Source organism: Ranitomeya imitator, chromosome 2 (genome assembly GCF_032444005.1).
Source record: "Ranitomeya imitator isolate aRanImi1 chromosome 2, aRanImi1.pri, whole genome shotgun sequence".
NCBI lineage: Eukaryota > Metazoa > Chordata > Amphibia > Anura > Dendrobatidae > Ranitomeya > Ranitomeya imitator.
This window is the reverse complement of record NC_091283.1, coordinates 613287916-613305289: the sequence shown is the minus strand read 5'-3', so window position 1 is coordinate 613305289 and position 17374 is coordinate 613287916. Positions and strand designations below refer to the sequence as shown.

General features: G+C 44.5%; 1 protein-coding gene across 1 annotated transcript in view; it reads left to right on the top strand.

Moving 5' to 3' along the window:
* FASN (fatty acid synthase) overlaps window positions 1-17374 on the top strand; it is a 90299-nt gene that overhangs the window by 28402 nt on the left and 44523 nt on the right. Inside the window, exons 7-20 of the mRNA XM_069752481.1 lie at window positions 172-287; window positions 2734-2868; window positions 3773-4232; window positions 5583-5770; window positions 6129-6318; window positions 6619-6713; window positions 6818-6952; window positions 7860-8063; window positions 8378-8493; window positions 8808-8983; window positions 9116-9307; window positions 14074-14154; window positions 16573-16758; window positions 16893-17072. Coding sequence (XP_069608582.1) covers window positions 172-287; window positions 2734-2868; window positions 3773-4232; window positions 5583-5770; window positions 6129-6318; window positions 6619-6713; window positions 6818-6952; window positions 7860-8063; window positions 8378-8493; window positions 8808-8983; window positions 9116-9307; window positions 14074-14154; window positions 16573-16758; window positions 16893-17072 — 2454 coding nt within the window. The remainder of the gene's footprint in view (window positions 1-171; window positions 288-2733; window positions 2869-3772; window positions 4233-5582; window positions 5771-6128; window positions 6319-6618; window positions 6714-6817; window positions 6953-7859; window positions 8064-8377; window positions 8494-8807; window positions 8984-9115; window positions 9308-14073; window positions 14155-16572; window positions 16759-16892; window positions 17073-17374) is intronic.

Genomic DNA, 17374 nt, shown 5'->3' with positions numbered 1-17374 from the left:
AGACTAACCTTAATGTAGCCTAATTAATAGAAACCAAAACGGAAGGGGATAGCGGTATTAGTGTAAATGTACTCATTGTCGGTTGAAAGCCATTGGCTTCCACCTCATCTGTATTCTACAGAGTTGTCTTCTCAGGTTTGTTAAAAGACTCCACTGTGTTCCGTCCAACAGGAGTGACCTTCCCATCCGGTGAAGTGCAGCAGCAGTTGCTGAACGCTTTGTACCACGAGGCTGGAATCCAGGCCAGTGAGGTGGAATACGTGGAGGCCCACGGCACAGGCACTAAGGTAGTAGGACACAACTGTGCTGGCCTTGGGTAGTGGAGGGCTGGCATACGAAGAGCATTCTGGAAAGCCTTCTTCAGGATTGCCGCGTTTTACCAAAGATCTACTATGCAGGAGTGTAGACATCATGATTGTAGCTTCCATCGGGAAGAGGTCACCATTTGTACAGTATTTCAGAAGACACCCTTGCCATTTTCTCATTGCTGATCTTAAGGCCTCATTCAGACCTTCGGTTTATTTAGCTTGTGAGAAAAGTGGACTGTTTTTCATCCATGTGCAGAATCCAATCTTCATCCATTGTGTCCATTTTTACCATTAGTGTGGCATCCTGTTTTCTCAGAGACATAAAATAAAGAAAGATGTTCCAAGCCTCTATGCCTATAAAACACAAGACGGTGAATGGCATGAGTGCTATTTTTTTCTGAATGGGTACATGCCCTGTCTGTGAAAAGCTAAGATAAAACACATACACTAAAAAAGAACATGTGCTTGGCATCTTGTATGTAAAGTATATTGATTGTTTAGACCCCCTAGACTAGACCTCTTAAATAAATACACCTAAATACAAACTCCCTAAATAAATATGGGCTCCAGACCCTAAGAATCGATTTTTCCAAAGCGTTTGATACCGTGCCGCACAAGAGGTTGGTACACAAAATGAGAATGCTTGGTCTGGGGGAAATTGTGTGTAAATGGGTTAGTAACTGGCTTAGTGATAGAAAGCAGAGGGTGGTTATAAATGGTATAGTCTCTAACTGGGTCGCTGTGACCAGTGGGGTACCGCAGGGGTCAGTATTGGGACCTGTTCTCTTCAACATATTCATTAATGATCTGGTAGAAGGTTTACACAGTAAAATATCGATATTTGCAGATGATACAAAACTATGTAAAGCAGTTAATACGAGAGAAGATAGTATTCTGCTACAGATGGATCTGGATAAGTTGGAAACTTGGGCTGAAAGGTGGCAGATGAGGTTTAACAATGATAAATGTAAGGTTATACACATGGGAAGAAGGAATCAATGTCACCATTACACACTGAATGGGAAACCACTGGGTAAATCTGACAGGGAGAAGGACTTGGGGATCCTAGTTAATGATAAACTTACCTGGAGCAGCCAGTGCCAGGCAGCAGCTGCCAAGGCAAACAGGATCATGGGGTGCATTAAAAGAGGTCTGGATACACATGATGAGAGCATTATACTGCCTCTGTACAAATCCCTAGTTAGACCGCACATGGAGTACTGTGTCCAGTTTTGGGCACCGGTGCTCAGGAAGGATATAATGGAACTAGAGAGAGTACAAAGGAGGGCAACAAAATTAATAAAGGGGATGGGAGAACTACAATACCCAGATAGATTAGCGAAATTAGGATTATTTAGTCTAGAAAAAAGACGACTGAGGGGCGATCTAATAACCATGTATAAGTATATAAGGGGACAATACAAATATCTCGCTGAGGATCTGTTTATACCAAGGAAGGTGACGGGCACAAGGGGGCATTCTTTGCGTCTGGAGGAGAGAAGGTTTTTCCACCAACATAGAAGAGGATTCTTTACTGTTAGGGCAGTGAGAATCTGGAATTGCTTGCCTGAGGAGGTGGTGATGGCGAACTCAGTCGAGGGGTTCAAGAGAGGCCTGGATGTCTTCCTGGAGCAGAACAATATTGTATCATACAATTAGGTTCTGTAGAAGGACGTAGATCTGGGGATTTATTATGATGGAATATAGGCTGAACTGGATGGACAAATGTCTTTTTTCGGCCTTACTAACTATGTTACTATGTTACTAAATACAGACCCTCAAACAATTTACTCATAACTGCTCACATTCCCCTTTTCTGTGGCACTTTGGAATTCACCCACTGGATTGGGGAGCGGCATGTGTGATGGTCACGTGGCCATATCTCTGCAGGTTCATCTGCACATATTTGGGATTATTGCTCATTGTAGTTTTTTAATGATGTTGTTGCAATATGTTTCAATGTGGCGCCCTGGGCAACAACGTCCAAGACACGATAGAGACTATATTTGATATTTTCCAGAAATAATTTTTAATACGTTGATTTTCATTCCTAATTCCTTTAGACACAGTTGCAATTATTTTCATTTGACGTTACTCAATATGACACCCTCCTGCAATGTTCAAACATCTCACGTCACCTTCTCATATCTAGAAGACAAGCATGTACCAGTAGATGAAACTGAAAGGGAGAAGATACAGATTAGATATTAGAAAAAACTTTTTGACAGTGAGGGTGGTGAGTTCTCCTTCAATTGAAGTCTTCAAACAGAGGCTGGGAAGATATCTGTCTGAGAGGGTTTAGTGACTCCTGCATTGAGCAGGGGGCTGGACACGATGACCATGAGGTCCCTTCCAACTCCTACATTCTATGATTCTGTAGGTATACTACGCTTATTACATAGCTGCATAATCTTATTTCCTGCAGGTTGGAGATCCTCAAGAAGTAAATGGGATTGTGAGTGTTTTCTGCAAGTCAGAAAGACAACCATTGTTACTTGGATCCACCAAGTCAAATATGGGTCATCCAGAACCTGCCTCTGGTCTTGCTGCATTGTGTAAGGTGAGAAGGCAAACACATCTTGAAGGGGGGTGAAGGGGTTAAAACTGTGGTGGCTCAATCATGATATTAACCTTCTCTTATATGTAAGGGTCTTTCAAGTATTCCCTTGTTGTTATGTGCAACCATTAATAGTGTAGAAGAAGAAGCCGTTGGGAACTGCTACTCCCTCATTAATAGCCATACGGCAGAGTAATAGATCCCATTTATAGCATCTTGTATTCTGTCTGTGGATTATAAAACACAAGCTACATGGCTGTGGAAGCTCTGGGGATTTATTTACCCAGCTCCGCTCTATTTTCAGATTATTTTCAGATATACTGATAGAGGAACATGAAGGATTGTATGTCCTGTCCTACACTAAAAGGATTGAGAGAGACATTGAGTAGTAAGTGGAGGCCGAAGCCATCAGAGATACCTGTTGGCCACTCACCCACAACTCGGTCCTTAACTCAAGTAGACAGAAATATATTATTACATAGACTTGTTAACTCACCGAGATCCAGTGGGTTGTCCACGTGTGGACCCATGAAAATACAACAATAAGTTCTATTATATCTTTTCACCTCACTAAACCAGTTTGAAATCTCTTCTTTCAAATTTCTGCAAACACCAACTTGTCTGCTATAATAATCAATGACCTCACTCAGCTTTGTAGTTTCCGTGCAGATTATTTCCTGCTATTAGGTTAATATCTGCATCCACCGGTTTAACCATTACATATTTTATGACTGGCTTGTCCCCCAAGCCCCACCACCATCACCAATTAGTTATCCTTTATAGATCATCACGGAATCTAATTTTTCAATCCCACTAGCAGGACGCTCTATTGTAGGATACAAATGCACACGTATTATATAACTTATATAGTTTTATAACTTACTGTTTCAATTTTATGCCACAATAGGTGATTTTGTCTCTTGAACATGGTGTTTGGGTCCCAAATCTCCATTACAATAACCCAAACCAAGATATTCCTGCTTTGCAAGATGGAAGAATCCAAGTAGTGACTGAACCCATCCCTGTCAAAGGTGGTATTGTTGGCATCAACTCTTTTGGATTTGGTGGCTCCAATGTCCATGTGATCTTGAGACCAAACCAAAAAACAGCCTCTATCGCGGACTCCCTACCTCTTCCCCGCCTGGTTCAAATATGCGGAAGGACCCAAGAAGCCGTTGAGGCTCTTATAGAGAAAAGTCGAAAACTTGCCTCCGATGCCTCTTTTGTGAACCTGCTGAACAACATCTCTGGAATTCCCTCTTCATCCATGCCATACCGGGGGTACACACTGGTGGGGACAGAAAGTGACATAAAGGAAATCCAACAGACACAGGCATCGGGCAGACCTCTGTGGTACATTTGTTCAGGTGGGAATTGCTCTCCAACTTGGTTCTCTGCCATAAAGCTAATTTTCGGATCAATTCTTGGTATAAATTTTGGTTTATCCCAGTTCTGACTAAAATATCATCATGATATAGGTCAGTATCATTGACAGCTAATTCTAAGCCTAGTTGGAGTATGCCACAGCCTAAGGGTATGTGCACACGTATTCTTGGCCACTGCAGATTTTTCCGCAGCAGTTTTGATAAATCTGCAGGGCAAAAACGCTGCGTTTTTGCTGCAGATTTATCGCGGATTTACTGCGGTTTTCACTGCGGTTTTACAACTGCAGTTTTCCATAGGGGCAGCTGTAAAACCGCTGCGGAATCCGCAGAAAGAAGTGACATGCTACGGAATGTAAACCGCAGCGTTTCCGCGCATTTTTTTCCACAGCATGTGCACAGCGTTTTTGGTTTCCCATAGGTTTACATTGAACTGTAAACTCATGGGAAACTGCTGCGGATCCGCAGCAAAATCCGCATCGTGTGCACATACCCTTAGGCTCCTTTAGCGGCATCCATTATTTAGGAAACCGCAACCTACCTTTAAATTTCTATCTGATGAACTTCAGATCACGTAGACTCTTTCAAAGATGCATACAGCTAGCCCCATTTATATATATATATATATATATATATATATATATATACAGTATATATACAGTATATATATATATATAGATATATATATATTTTTTTTTTTAAAGGGATGTTGATGAAGAGAAATGTGGACAGATTGACGTAGAATCAGAAGGTGACACACTGCAATAAATTAAAGGGAATTTATCAGCAGGTTTTTGCTAGTTAGTCTGAGAGCAGCATATTGTAAGGGTAGAGAGCCTGATTTCAGGCATGTGTCACTTGCTCAGCAGTTTGCTGTAGGTTCATTAAAATCAGTGTTTTATCAGCAGGAGATTATCACTGCAGGACTTGTTGTCACGTGCAAGACAGTCCAGGTAATCTGTGTAGCCCCGCCCCACCACTGATTGGCAGCTTGCTGACAATGTACAGTGTACACAGGAGGCTGCCAATCAGTGGTGTGTATGGGATTAAACACAACTCAGCAGTATGACCATAGCTACATCTACAACAGGGATAACAGAGATTCTATTAGAATTGCACGGATCAGTCCGGTAAGTGATACATCACTGGAATCAGGCTCTCTCCCCCTACGCAAAGCTGCTCTCAGATTACATAGTATAAGCTGCTGACTGATTCCCTTTTATGGTGGCCTATCATACAGCTATCATGTTTAGCTTTAGGACTGACTGTAGGGTACCTGCATTGGACACCAAGAGTGCTTGTCCTGACATGATCCATGTTTTATGTGATATACAGGAATGGGAACACAGTGGAAAGGAATGGGCCACAGTCTCATGAACTTAGATATATTCCGGGAGTCCATTTTACGATCTGATGAAGCATTAAAAGGAACGGGATTGAAAGTCTCAGAACTCCTGCTGTACGCGGATGACAGCACATTCGAGGACACCATTCATGCCTTCGTTGGGCTCGCTGCCATTCAGGTAGGTTCTGTATATGGTACGCCATTCATTTCTCGAATATGATGATAATGGCATGTACACTGGGATATAATATACTGTAACACGTACAGTATGCACTTATCGAAAAAAAAAATATATATAATTGCACTGGTGGACACAGCCAGTAAAGGACTCCTGTACAGTAACAATATATGGGACCTTTGCAGCCCGAGGGCTCCTAGAAATGCAAAATTGCACTTGCCTTGGCGGTAGAAATGGGTCCCCTTACTTCTTGGGCCCAGGTTTCACCAATGATATGTCCACCCTTGTATAATGGCATGTTATACTTGGACCAGGATGATGCACCTGCAGTCATTAATAAGTGATTTCTCCTTCTCAGATTGCTCAGATCGACATGCTGAAAGCAATGAACCTGGAACCTGATGGCATTGTTGGCCACTCCGTCGGAGAGTTGGCTTGTGGGTATGCCGATAACTCACTTAGCCAGTCAGAAGCCATACTCGCTGCCTACTGGAGGGGACGGAGCATCAAAGAGGCCAGACTCCCCCCCGGTGGAATGGCTGCAGTAGGTACGCTGCACATCAACTAAGCTGATCTATTAGAAAGTGCTTAGTCTCCATGATATCATTCTGGGGTATCGTTTCTAAGAATGCTGCATTGTGGTCCCCCTGTTATTTGTCCTAGAAATGGACAACTTGATGTTCCGACATTCCCTATCAGGGAGGTGCATCATATGTAACATTAACAAGGGAGCACTAACAGAAGAACATCACAATACAGAGTTTAGGACATTGACTCTTGGTCTGAATTCTCCTTGAGTAAACCTGGTGATTATTAATGATAATAATTGGATTATTTTCTCCTGTCAGGGCTGACGTGGGAGGAATGTAAGGTCCAGTGTCCCCAGGGCGTGGTGCCGGCTTGCCATAACTCTGAGGATACAGTCACCATATCTGGCCCACAGGTAATGCGTCTGTCTCCATTCTCTCTATGCGTAGGTTTCCCTACAGCTCGAGACTCTTGAACTTCGCTATAGTATTTTTGGAAATGAAATCTCTCTTCTTTTAGGATTCTGTGCGAGACTTTGTTGCAAAACTCAAGAAAGATGGGGTGTTCGCCAAGGAAGTGCAGAGTGCAGGAGTAGCCTTTCACTCTTATTACATGGCATCCATTGCTCCATCCCTACTTAATGCCCTCAAGAAAGTAAGTCATCTGCTTAGTTCCTGTGTATTTAACAATTCCGGTGCCAAGGACCTCGTACCAAGGACCTCTGTCATTGGGATATAAGGGCTTCAATAACCTTTTCTGAGATGTCTAGCTAGCGAGCCGTACATCTGACTTGTAGTCAGCTCCATAGCATTATGTTATGATCAGGATTTTTCTGTCTTTACAACAGACGACGCAGAAATAAATAGCACAAGTGAACGTAAGAAAATTTGTGACATATCTTATTTAAAAAAAATGCCTTTCTCCCCATGTGGGTCACTTCTCACCCCAGCATCCTGGACTGATTCATTATTCTGAATTTACTGGTAACATTTGTCTTCAGAGATGAGAAGGATTATCAGTATACTGAAGGATCAGGTTACATGCTGCCTACAAAGGTCTATGGAGAACGAAGGGGAAAGGGGATGGAGCATCTGCAGGGTGAGATAGAGGCTTTATCCCACTCCAATGTTTTATCCCACTTCATTGCCGATTTCATAGCTACATTGCCCAGCACTGACCCTGAATGTGGGCTCCATGGCATAGGGGAGCAGGATCTCCTCTTCTGTGTGAGCAGTGTAGGAAAGACATCATGGCAGCTCAGTAGAATCGAGATGGGGCATGAAGAGGTGAAGACGCTATATACAAGTCATATAGTGGCCAGAAATGTCAGAAAGCGGTATTCTCTATGTATGCACACATGTCTGTTTTACGCCCAGCTTTATAAAGATAGAGCGGGTCATCCGTAGCATCAGGTGCCGCTCGGTAATCTAATAGTTCCATGCACATTTGGGTTTAGAAATGGAATATGATTGAGACAGTTTCTGGAAAGTGTACCGCAATCCTATATAATCCTCATTATATTGCTGTTTGAGCTCAGATTTGCTCTGATATTGCCCTTCAGGTCATTACGGTTCCCAAGCGGCGTTCTCCTCGTTGGATCAGCACGTCCATACCAGAGGCTCAGTGGCAAAGTGACCTTGCTCAGTTCTCATCAGCAGAATATCATGTTAATAATTTAGTCAGTCCGGTGTTATTCCAGGAAGGCTTGCAGAGCATCCCAGAAAATGCAATAGTAGTGGAGATCGCCCCCCATGCCCTTCTTCAGGTTGGTATAACCATTACCCTTTTTGGTATATGGTATGTATTTTTTTAGCACACTTTGACGTTTTTTTGAAGTGAAGCAGCTGCGATCCCTGGTGGCTCAGGTGCCACATTACACCTATATACACTGTACTACACAACTGAATGACTGTTTGGTTTTACACTGACATCTACTGGCAACTACATGGAACTGCAAAAATGAATTTCTGTTCTAACTTTTTCGTTTTTGCTTATGGCATTTTCTAAAACGATTCGCTGCTGATTGGCTGTATGTAATTGTAATGTTCATTCTATGAATTATAGTAATTTCTACCCCAGGCAATCCTAAGGAGGAGTCTAAAGTCAACCAACACAATCCTCCCACTAATGAAAAAAGGACATAGTAACAATCTGGAATTTTTCCTTACAAACATTGGGAAAGTCTATTTGAATGGGTAAGAAATGTTTGCTTTATTTTGTATTGTAATTTTGATATTTTTGGTCAGTAGTAAAAATTTAATTTGAGTTCCTTGTCCCTGTACTGGTGATCACATCAAAATGCCTTCCCCTGTCTCGTTACAGAGTTTAATCAACACTCTTGCCCACCCACGGTGTTTTCTGTCCCTTTTTGTGCAAAGCACATTGATCCTTAGGGCCATATTTCGTACTTGGTCCCCATAGCAGAGCCAGGGTACACCCTATATACAGCTATGTGCTTTCTTATGTTTTATCTGTGATAAATCTCATTATTTCTGCTTCTTCTATGCAGAATCAATGTCCACTGTAATAACATGTACCCGCCAGTTGAGTATCCGGTCCCTGCTGGAACACCCCTGATCTCCCCTCTCATCCAGTGGGATCACAACCAGACGTGGGATGTTCCCAAGCCTGAAGACTTCCCTGCTGGTTCGGGGGGGTCTACATCTTCTACGGTCTATAACATAGGTAAACTGCTCAGCTGTGTATATTAATACCATTATATACTGGTTTTAGAAGGCATTTAGAAAATTAAGCCCACAGAAACTGTTCCGTTGTATTTCTGCTCTCACTATTGCTTTTCTATTACCTCTGTTTCAGATATGAGCCCAGATTCTCCAGATATTTTTATGAGTGGACATTGTATCGATGGTCGTGTCCTGTACCCAGCGACCGGCTATTTAGTGCTAGCATGGAGGACACTTGCCAGATCCTCGGGTGTAGTCATGGAGCAGACACCTGTTCTATTCGAAGATGTTACGATTCACAGAGCAACAATTCTCCCCAAAACAGGTGACTACTACGTGGCATGCCATGTCACCGTCCATGGCAGGTCGTCCCATCATGGACATTTATGGATCCAGATTTCTCTTGAGAAGAGACACTGTCAGTCAGGGGTGGATTAAGGGTAGCCAGGGCCCCGGGCGGTTCACACACTGTGTGCCCCCCCGGTCATGTGACGGGGGTCATGTGACGGGGGTCATGAGACGGGGGTCATGAGATGGGGGTCATGATATACCCGAACCAGATTATTCCAGAAAAATGGCCGGGCCCTACTCTGCTGTAACCTATTAAATATTTGTTAAAATCTGCAATACAATTTAGGTATATCTTGACCAATAATATCACATACAAGGAACAAATACCACAGCACCATGACCAGACCACAAATTACAACCACAGTGATCGAATAATATCACATACAAGGAACAAATAACACCGCACCATGTCAAGACCACATATTACCACTTGGTGACCAAATAGCACATACAAGGGACAAATACCACAACACCATTTCCAGACCACATATTACCACCACATAGTGACTGAATACTACAATACTGATCAGTAATGAAAAAAAACAAAAAACACAATACTATCACCATAAGTGCCAGTATTCACAGGAGATCTGTAATTAGTATGCAGTGTCTGTGTAGAGGTAATACAGAGATCACTGGTGGTATTATACACAGGAGCTCTGTGTATAATGTATAGGTAATACAGTGATCACTGGTGACATTGTACACAGGACCTTTGTATATAGTATACAGTGTATAGTGTCAGTGTATAGGTAACACTGACTCACCAGTGACGTCTCTAGGTGAAGTCCTTCATCTTCATCCAGCACAGACCGCCATCATTTCTTTCAGCCAGGACTCGTTTCTGCAGGAAATAACACAGTTATCTCGAGCTCCGCTTGCAGAACACATTACTTAATTTTTCACAACTTCTACATTACACCACATGAAGATAAAAAGGCGATATAGTGTCACTCTGCACAGTAACAGGACCGCCCCCCCATTTAGAACAGTATACTCAAAAAATAAAATAAATACATCACTGCAGTAATAATATCCCTTAATTAGCCCCTATGGTAGTAATATTCCCCACCCTGGCCCCGTTTATCTCATTCCTGGCTCCAGCCATATGTTCTCCCATCCTGCACTCATGAGTATCCATTCTACACCATATGATCTCCCCATCCTGCCCCATCTGTCTCCATCGTATCCATCCTGCCCCATGATCCAATCCTGCCCCATGTCTCCAATCATGCCCCGTGTCTACATTCTGCCCATGCCTCCAGTCCTGCCCCCAGTGTGTCCAGCATATTACCCCCAGTGTGTCCAGCATATTACCCCCAGTGTCTCCAACAATCTGCCCCAGTATGTCCAGCATATTGCCCCCAGACAGTGTGTCCAGCAATCTGCCCCAGTGTGTCCAGCATATTACCACCAGTGTGTCCAGCAATCTGGCCCAGTGTCTCCAGCATTTCCCCAGTGTGTCCAGCAATCATCTGCCCCAGTGTTTCCAGCATTGTCCCTGTATGTCCAGCAATCATCTGCCCCAGTGTCTCCAGCAATCTGCCCCACTGTCTCCAGCATTGCCCCCCAGTGTGTCCTCCAGCAATCTGCCCCAGTCTCCAGCATTGCCCCACTGTCTCCAGCATTGCCCCACTGTCTCCAGCATTGCCCCACTGTCTCCAGCATTGCCCCCAGTGTGTCCTCCAATCTGCCCCAGTGTCTCCAGCATTGCCCCCCAGTGTGTCCTCCAATCTGCCCCACTGTCTCCAGCATTGCCCCCAGTGTGTCCTCCAATCGGCCCCAGTGTCTCCAGCATTGCCCTTAGTGTGTCCTCCAATCTGCCCCAGTGTCTCCAGCATTGCCCCCAGTGTGTCCTCCAATCTGCCCCAGTGTCTCAAGCATTGCCCTTAGTGTGTCCTCCAATCTGCCCCACTGTCTCCAGCATTGCCCCCAGTGTCCTCCAATCTGCCCCACTGTCTCCAGCATTGCCCCCAGTGTGTCCTCCAATCTGCCCCACTGTCTCCAGCATTGCCCCCAGTGTGTCCTCCAATCTGCCCCAGTGTCTCCAGCATTTCCCCCCAGTGTGTCCTCCAATCTGCCCCACTGTCTCCAGCATTGCCCCCAGTGTGTCCTCCAATCTGCCCCAGTGTCTCCAGCATTGCCCTTAGTGTGTCCTCCAATCTGCCCCAGTGTCTCCAGCATTGCCCCCAGTGTTTCCTCCAATCTGCCCCACTGTCTCCAGCATTGCCCCCAGTGTGTCCTCCAATCTGCCCCAGTGTCTCCAGCATTGCCCCCCAGTGTCCTCCAATCTGCCCCACTGTCTCCAGCATTGCCCCCAGTGTGTCCTCCAATCTGCCCCAGTGTCTCCAGCATTGCCCTTAGTGTGTCCTCCAATCTGCCCCACTGTCTCCAGCATTGCCCCCAGTGTGTCCTCCAGCATTGCCCCCCAGTGTGTCCTCCAGCATTGCCCCCCAGTGTGTCCTCCAGCATTGCCCCCGTGTCTCCAGCATTGCCCTTAGTGTGTCCTCCAATCTGCCCCAGTGTCTCCAGCATTGCCCCCCAGTGTGTCCTCCAATCTGCCCCAGTGTCTCCAGCATTGCCCCCCAGTGTGTCCTCCAATCTGCCCCAGTGTGTCCTCCAGCATTGCCCCCTAGTGTCCTCCAGCATTGCCCCCCAGTGTGTCCTCCAGCATTGCCCCACAGTGTGTCCTCCAGCATTGCCCCCCAGTGTGTCCTCCAGCATTGCCTCCAGTGTGTCCTCCAGCATTGCCCCCCAGTGTGTCCTCCAGCATTGCCCCCCAGTGTGTCCTCCAGCATTGCCCCCCAGTGTCTCCAGCATTGCCCTTAGTGTGTCCTCCAATCTGCCCCACTGTCTCCAGCATTGCCCCCCAGTGTGTCCTCCAATCTGCCCCAGTGTCTCCAGCATTGCCCCCCAGTGTGTCCTCCAGCATTGCCCCCCAGTGTGTCCTCCAGCATTGCCCCCCAGTGTGTCCACCAATAACTGATCCAAAAAAAAAACCAAAAAAAAAAACAAGCAGTCTCCTCACCTGTCCACGCACCAGGCGGCGAGCTCCCTGCAGCAGCGCACACTCGCCGGCGACTGACAATGACGTCAGACGCCGGCGACGTGTGCGCTGCGGCCGACTTCAGCTGCCAGCCTCCAATTGGCTGGCGGCTGTTGTTGTTAACTATTGACGTGCGGGCGCGCGCCCGCACGTCAATAGGAAACCGCCGCAGCGCCGGAAGGGGCCCGGTGAGCAGATGAGAAGGGGCCCGATGCGGGCCCCCTCTCTCTGCCCACCGGGTCCGGGGGCACACAAACGCCGCCCGGCGGGCAGTCACAGACGATTAGCGGAGGGTCAATCTGTGCGGTAGCCCAGGGCCCCCCCAGACCACTGGGCCCTGGGCTACCGCCCATATTGACCCTCTGATAATCCGCCCATGCTGTCAGTTATGGAGAAGTGGTCACACATCCACAGTTCTCTCCATGTATTTCTGTGGGAGCTCCAAAAATTAGTACTGCATTGTTCCAATATCTATAGGAAATGATGGTAGTTTTATAGAACTGGTCTCTATTGTAAAATGGTCGCACCTTCTTCTTGGAAGTTTCTTATCTGTTTCTAAGAAAGTGAGGTGGCATCTAGCATGGCTTCCAATCTTAATAGAAAAATCTAATTGAATGGACAAAACCCCTAAGAAAAAGATCAGTGGATAAGGAACACATGGCTGCGGTTGAGTCTTTGTACGTGTTCCAAATTTAGTCTTGATGCACAAAGTCATAGTTTGGATTTTCCTGACCCAGAACAGAGTCAGTTTAATGTCTTAAGGTACCTTCACACATAACGATATTGTTAACGATATCGTTGCTATTTGTGACGTAGCAACGATATCGTTAATGAAATCGTTATGTGTGACAGCGACCAACGATCAGGCCCCTGCTGGGAGATCGTTGGTCGCTGAATAAAGTCCAGAACTTTATTTCGTCGCTGGACTCCCTGGAGACATCGCTGGATCGGCGTGTGTGACACCGATCCAGCGATGTCTTCACTGGTAACCAGGGTAAACATCGGGTAACTAAGCGCAGGGCCGCGCTTAGTAACCCGATGTTTACCCTGGTTACCATGCTAAAAGTAAAAAAAAACAAACACTAGATACTTACCTACCGCTGTCTGTCCTCCAGCACTGTGCTCTGCACCCCTCCTGTACTGGCTGTGAGCCGGAAAGCAGAGCGGTGACGTCACCGCTCTGCTTTCCGGCTCACAGACAGTACAGGAGGAGAGCAGAGAAGCAGAGCGCAGCGCTGGAGGACAGACAGCTGTAGGTAAGTATGTACTGTTTGTTTTTTTTTTACTTTTAGCATGGTAACCAGGGTAAACATCGGGTTACTAAGCGCGGCCCTGCGCCTAGTTACCCGATGTTTACCCTGGTTACCGGCATCGTTGGTCGCTGGAGAGCGGTCTGTGTGACAGCTCTCCAGCGACCAAACAGCGACGCTGCAGCGATCCGGATCGTTGTCGGTATCGCTGCAGCGTCGCTAAATGTGAAGGGGCCTTTAGTCCTATATGTGAATATCTTGGCCACAGCGGGGTGTCTTATTGTGATCCCCTTTCTCTGTATTTAGGCCTTATATCCCACCATCACCCCCTAATTACACTTATGCTGGCAGCAGCTACTCGGATGCTCAGATTATTGATGCATGACATATAAATAATGGAATTTCTTGTATATTTTAGCACATTTTCTTTCTTTGTGTCTAAAGGAGTTGTCCAACTGGAGGTTCGTCTGATGCCGGGATCGAAACGGTTTGAAGTCTCCGAGAACGGCAATCTGGCAGCTAGTGGTAGGTTTACTGGTCACGCCAAAAATCTGTGACAAAATTGAAATAAAATTTCATATTATATCTTGTGAGATGGTGAATGTACAAGTGGCCCATATGCATACTGGGTTCTAGAAAGTATAGCTCTCATCCAGGAAAAACGGGGTGAGGAGTCTTGGAAGGCTGGATATCCCTGGTAAAGTGATATTTGCTAAGAGCGACTTTGGTTATTCTTGTTTCTTGGCCTGGCTTTGTCTATAGTCCTCAGTCAGTTGAGGCGCTGGGTTGATTCATTGCTGGGTGTAGTGTGTTCACTTTAGGCCTGATTCTGCTGAAAATTGTTTGTTTTTCATAAAGAAAAAAGCAAGGGATTTTCATTTGTATGTCATCTGTATGTCCATTTTATACAGCCATTTGATTTAATAAAAACATTCCCATGAACTACCGCATTGAATAGCATTGGTCAGTGTGTCAGTTTTGCATATGGACAGCATACAGACTAGTTATAGACGTTCTCCTGAATGACCACTCAGGCTAGATTCACCCATCCATTTGTCATGGTCCGAGCATGGATTGCAAAGCATGGGTCTCCTGACCCCAGCTCAGCAGCTTGAGGCTAGAGAGTTTGGGTAAGGAGACCAGGGACCAGTCCTTGACACACGGATGTGTAAATCTACCTTAAGTTGTAGAAGCACTGAAAGGACAGAAGATGTCTGATCAATAGATTCTGTGACTGAGGACTTCTAGTCTCCAGTTGGTTCTATTGGTGTGAGGCAGCACACTACCTCGTTATCATTCCTTTTTTAGTGGTTGGTAATAGGTCACCCGTATACTTATTTTATAGTTATTTTATTATTTATTTTTTTGTTCCTGGATGTAAAGACTTCAGGCCCATCCATTGTTGCATTTACTCCTGTTTTTTTGTGTCGAGCTTTTAGTGTTTTTTACGTCTCTTTTTTATTGTATCCACTTTGAAGTCACTACTTTTCTCTCCTGTTTTTTCTTAGTTTTTTTTTTTATTTGCCTCTATGGACGGAGTTTGGCATTTCCAAATTATTTCACCTTATTCATCATTTGCGACTTTTCGAAAAGTTGTAATAGGTGTCACATATGTACTCCAGACTCCCCTTGGAGTGATTTTATGTCCGGCAGATATTTTAGCACAAAATTTGCCCCATTTTTGGGAGTTTGAGTCACAATACAAGTGAAAGACAAAAATACAGATTTTTTTTTATTTTGCATAAAATTGAAAAACCTACGTACCATTTTGATGAATTTGGAGTTAAAAAAAGACTACCAAAGGACTAAAGTAGAAAAGAGACTTAAAAAAAAGTGTATTCCATAATGTATATATTACAAATACAGAATTGTGAATCCATTATACTACGTTGTGTATATGCCCTCAAAGACATAAGACCCGCGTTCATCATGGTCTTTGCGCCTTTTTTCTGGAGTAAAAATTTGTTTTATTAGTGACTGTTATGTTTGCACCTTATTCATTTTTTCCAGATAACTTTCCTTGCTTTTGTTTGACATTGTGGACATAGTTTTCTTCATCCAACTCTTTTAGATTAATTCATCTTTTGCGACTTTTCAATTTGTACTCCAGTACCTTAATCTAAATTTATTTCTGCGCAGTTGAAGACTAACGTGAAACATGTTCGAAGACTTATGCGACTTTTTGCTCTAAAAAGGCGCAAAAAAAGATAAAAGTCAGAAAAAAAGAATGTTTGATCTTGAGCAAAATTCATCAACCCAATTTTAAAGAATTTGGAGCGAAAAATGGCAACGAGTCCCAGATATTTCATATAGTAGGAATAGATTAATTGGATAGGAATTGTTGTAATTGCAGTTACTCAATATAAGGCTGCCGTCACACTAGCAGTATTTGGTCAGTATTTTACCTCAGTATTTGTAAGCCAAAGCCAGGAGTGGAACAATTAGAGGAAAAGTATAACAGAAACATATGCACCACTTCTGCATTTATCACCCACTCCTGGTTTTGGCTTACAAATACTGAGGTAAAATACTGACCAAATACTGCTAGTGTGACGGCAGCCTTAGCGAACGTGCTGAGGTGTAATCTGAACATGCTAACCGAGTGACTTCGGAGTGCTCGAATAATATGTTGGAGTCCCCACGGCTGCATGTCTCAGGGCTGTTTGGCAGCCACAACACATGCAGGGATTGCCTAACAAACAGGTAATCCGAGACATGAAGCCGCGGGGACTCGAACATAGTATTCGAGCAGGCCGAAGTCACTTGGTTAGTACCCGAGCAAGCTCAGATAACACCTTATCCCAGCACGTTTGCTCATCGCTATTCGATATGCCTCCATGTTATAACAACTGTATATTAGTACATTTTTATTAAAAAAAACAACGATATACTGGTGAAGAAGTAGTGATAGCCATGAAACACTTCATAATTTTTTATTTTCAGGGAAAATTTCTGTCATGGAAGAAAATAATGTGAGTGACTTCCAGAAACAGCTAAGAGATACTCTGATGGAAAACAAAGAGACAGAGGATTTCTTGTTGTCAGGCAACGATGTGTATAAAGAGTTAAGGCTGCGAGGGTACGACTATGGACCCACCTTCCAAGGGATTATTGAGTCCAATAGCAAGGGTGAGTGATTGGCAGGGCTGGTTTTACCATTCAGCACAGTAGAAAGCAGTTACCTGACCATAGCGTCTTCTGCGTCAGTGAAATAACATTGTTTTTATGTTTTCGGTTGTTTTCATGTAATTTGTTGGCTATAGGTAACCAGGGGAAGTTGCTGTGGAATGATAATTGGGTGACCTTTTTGGACACAATGCTGCAGATGCTGGTTTTAGGGATAAGTGGACGCAGCCTCCGCTTACCCACAAGGATCCAATCTGTTTCCATTGACCCAGCAACACATGAGGAACGTGTATCCTTATGTTCAGATGACAAAAAAGGTATAATACATATTTTTTATGTCTATAGATATAATATCAGTTATCAGAATAACAATTTTTCCAGCTGTCCATTTGAAGGAGCACATGGTATTGGGGAATGAGTGGCCGCAACAAGACTCCCCACTGATCACCAATATTATTGACCCATGGCAATCTGTTTCATTTTATGGAGGGGTGTTCCACATGGAACAAAACTTTGAAAAGGATATTCCAGCCAGGAGCATTTATCAGTATGCTTGGCTGAGATTTACCACTCTGCTGCATCTGTGAGTGCCATGGACTTGGAATGATGCGCCAAGATG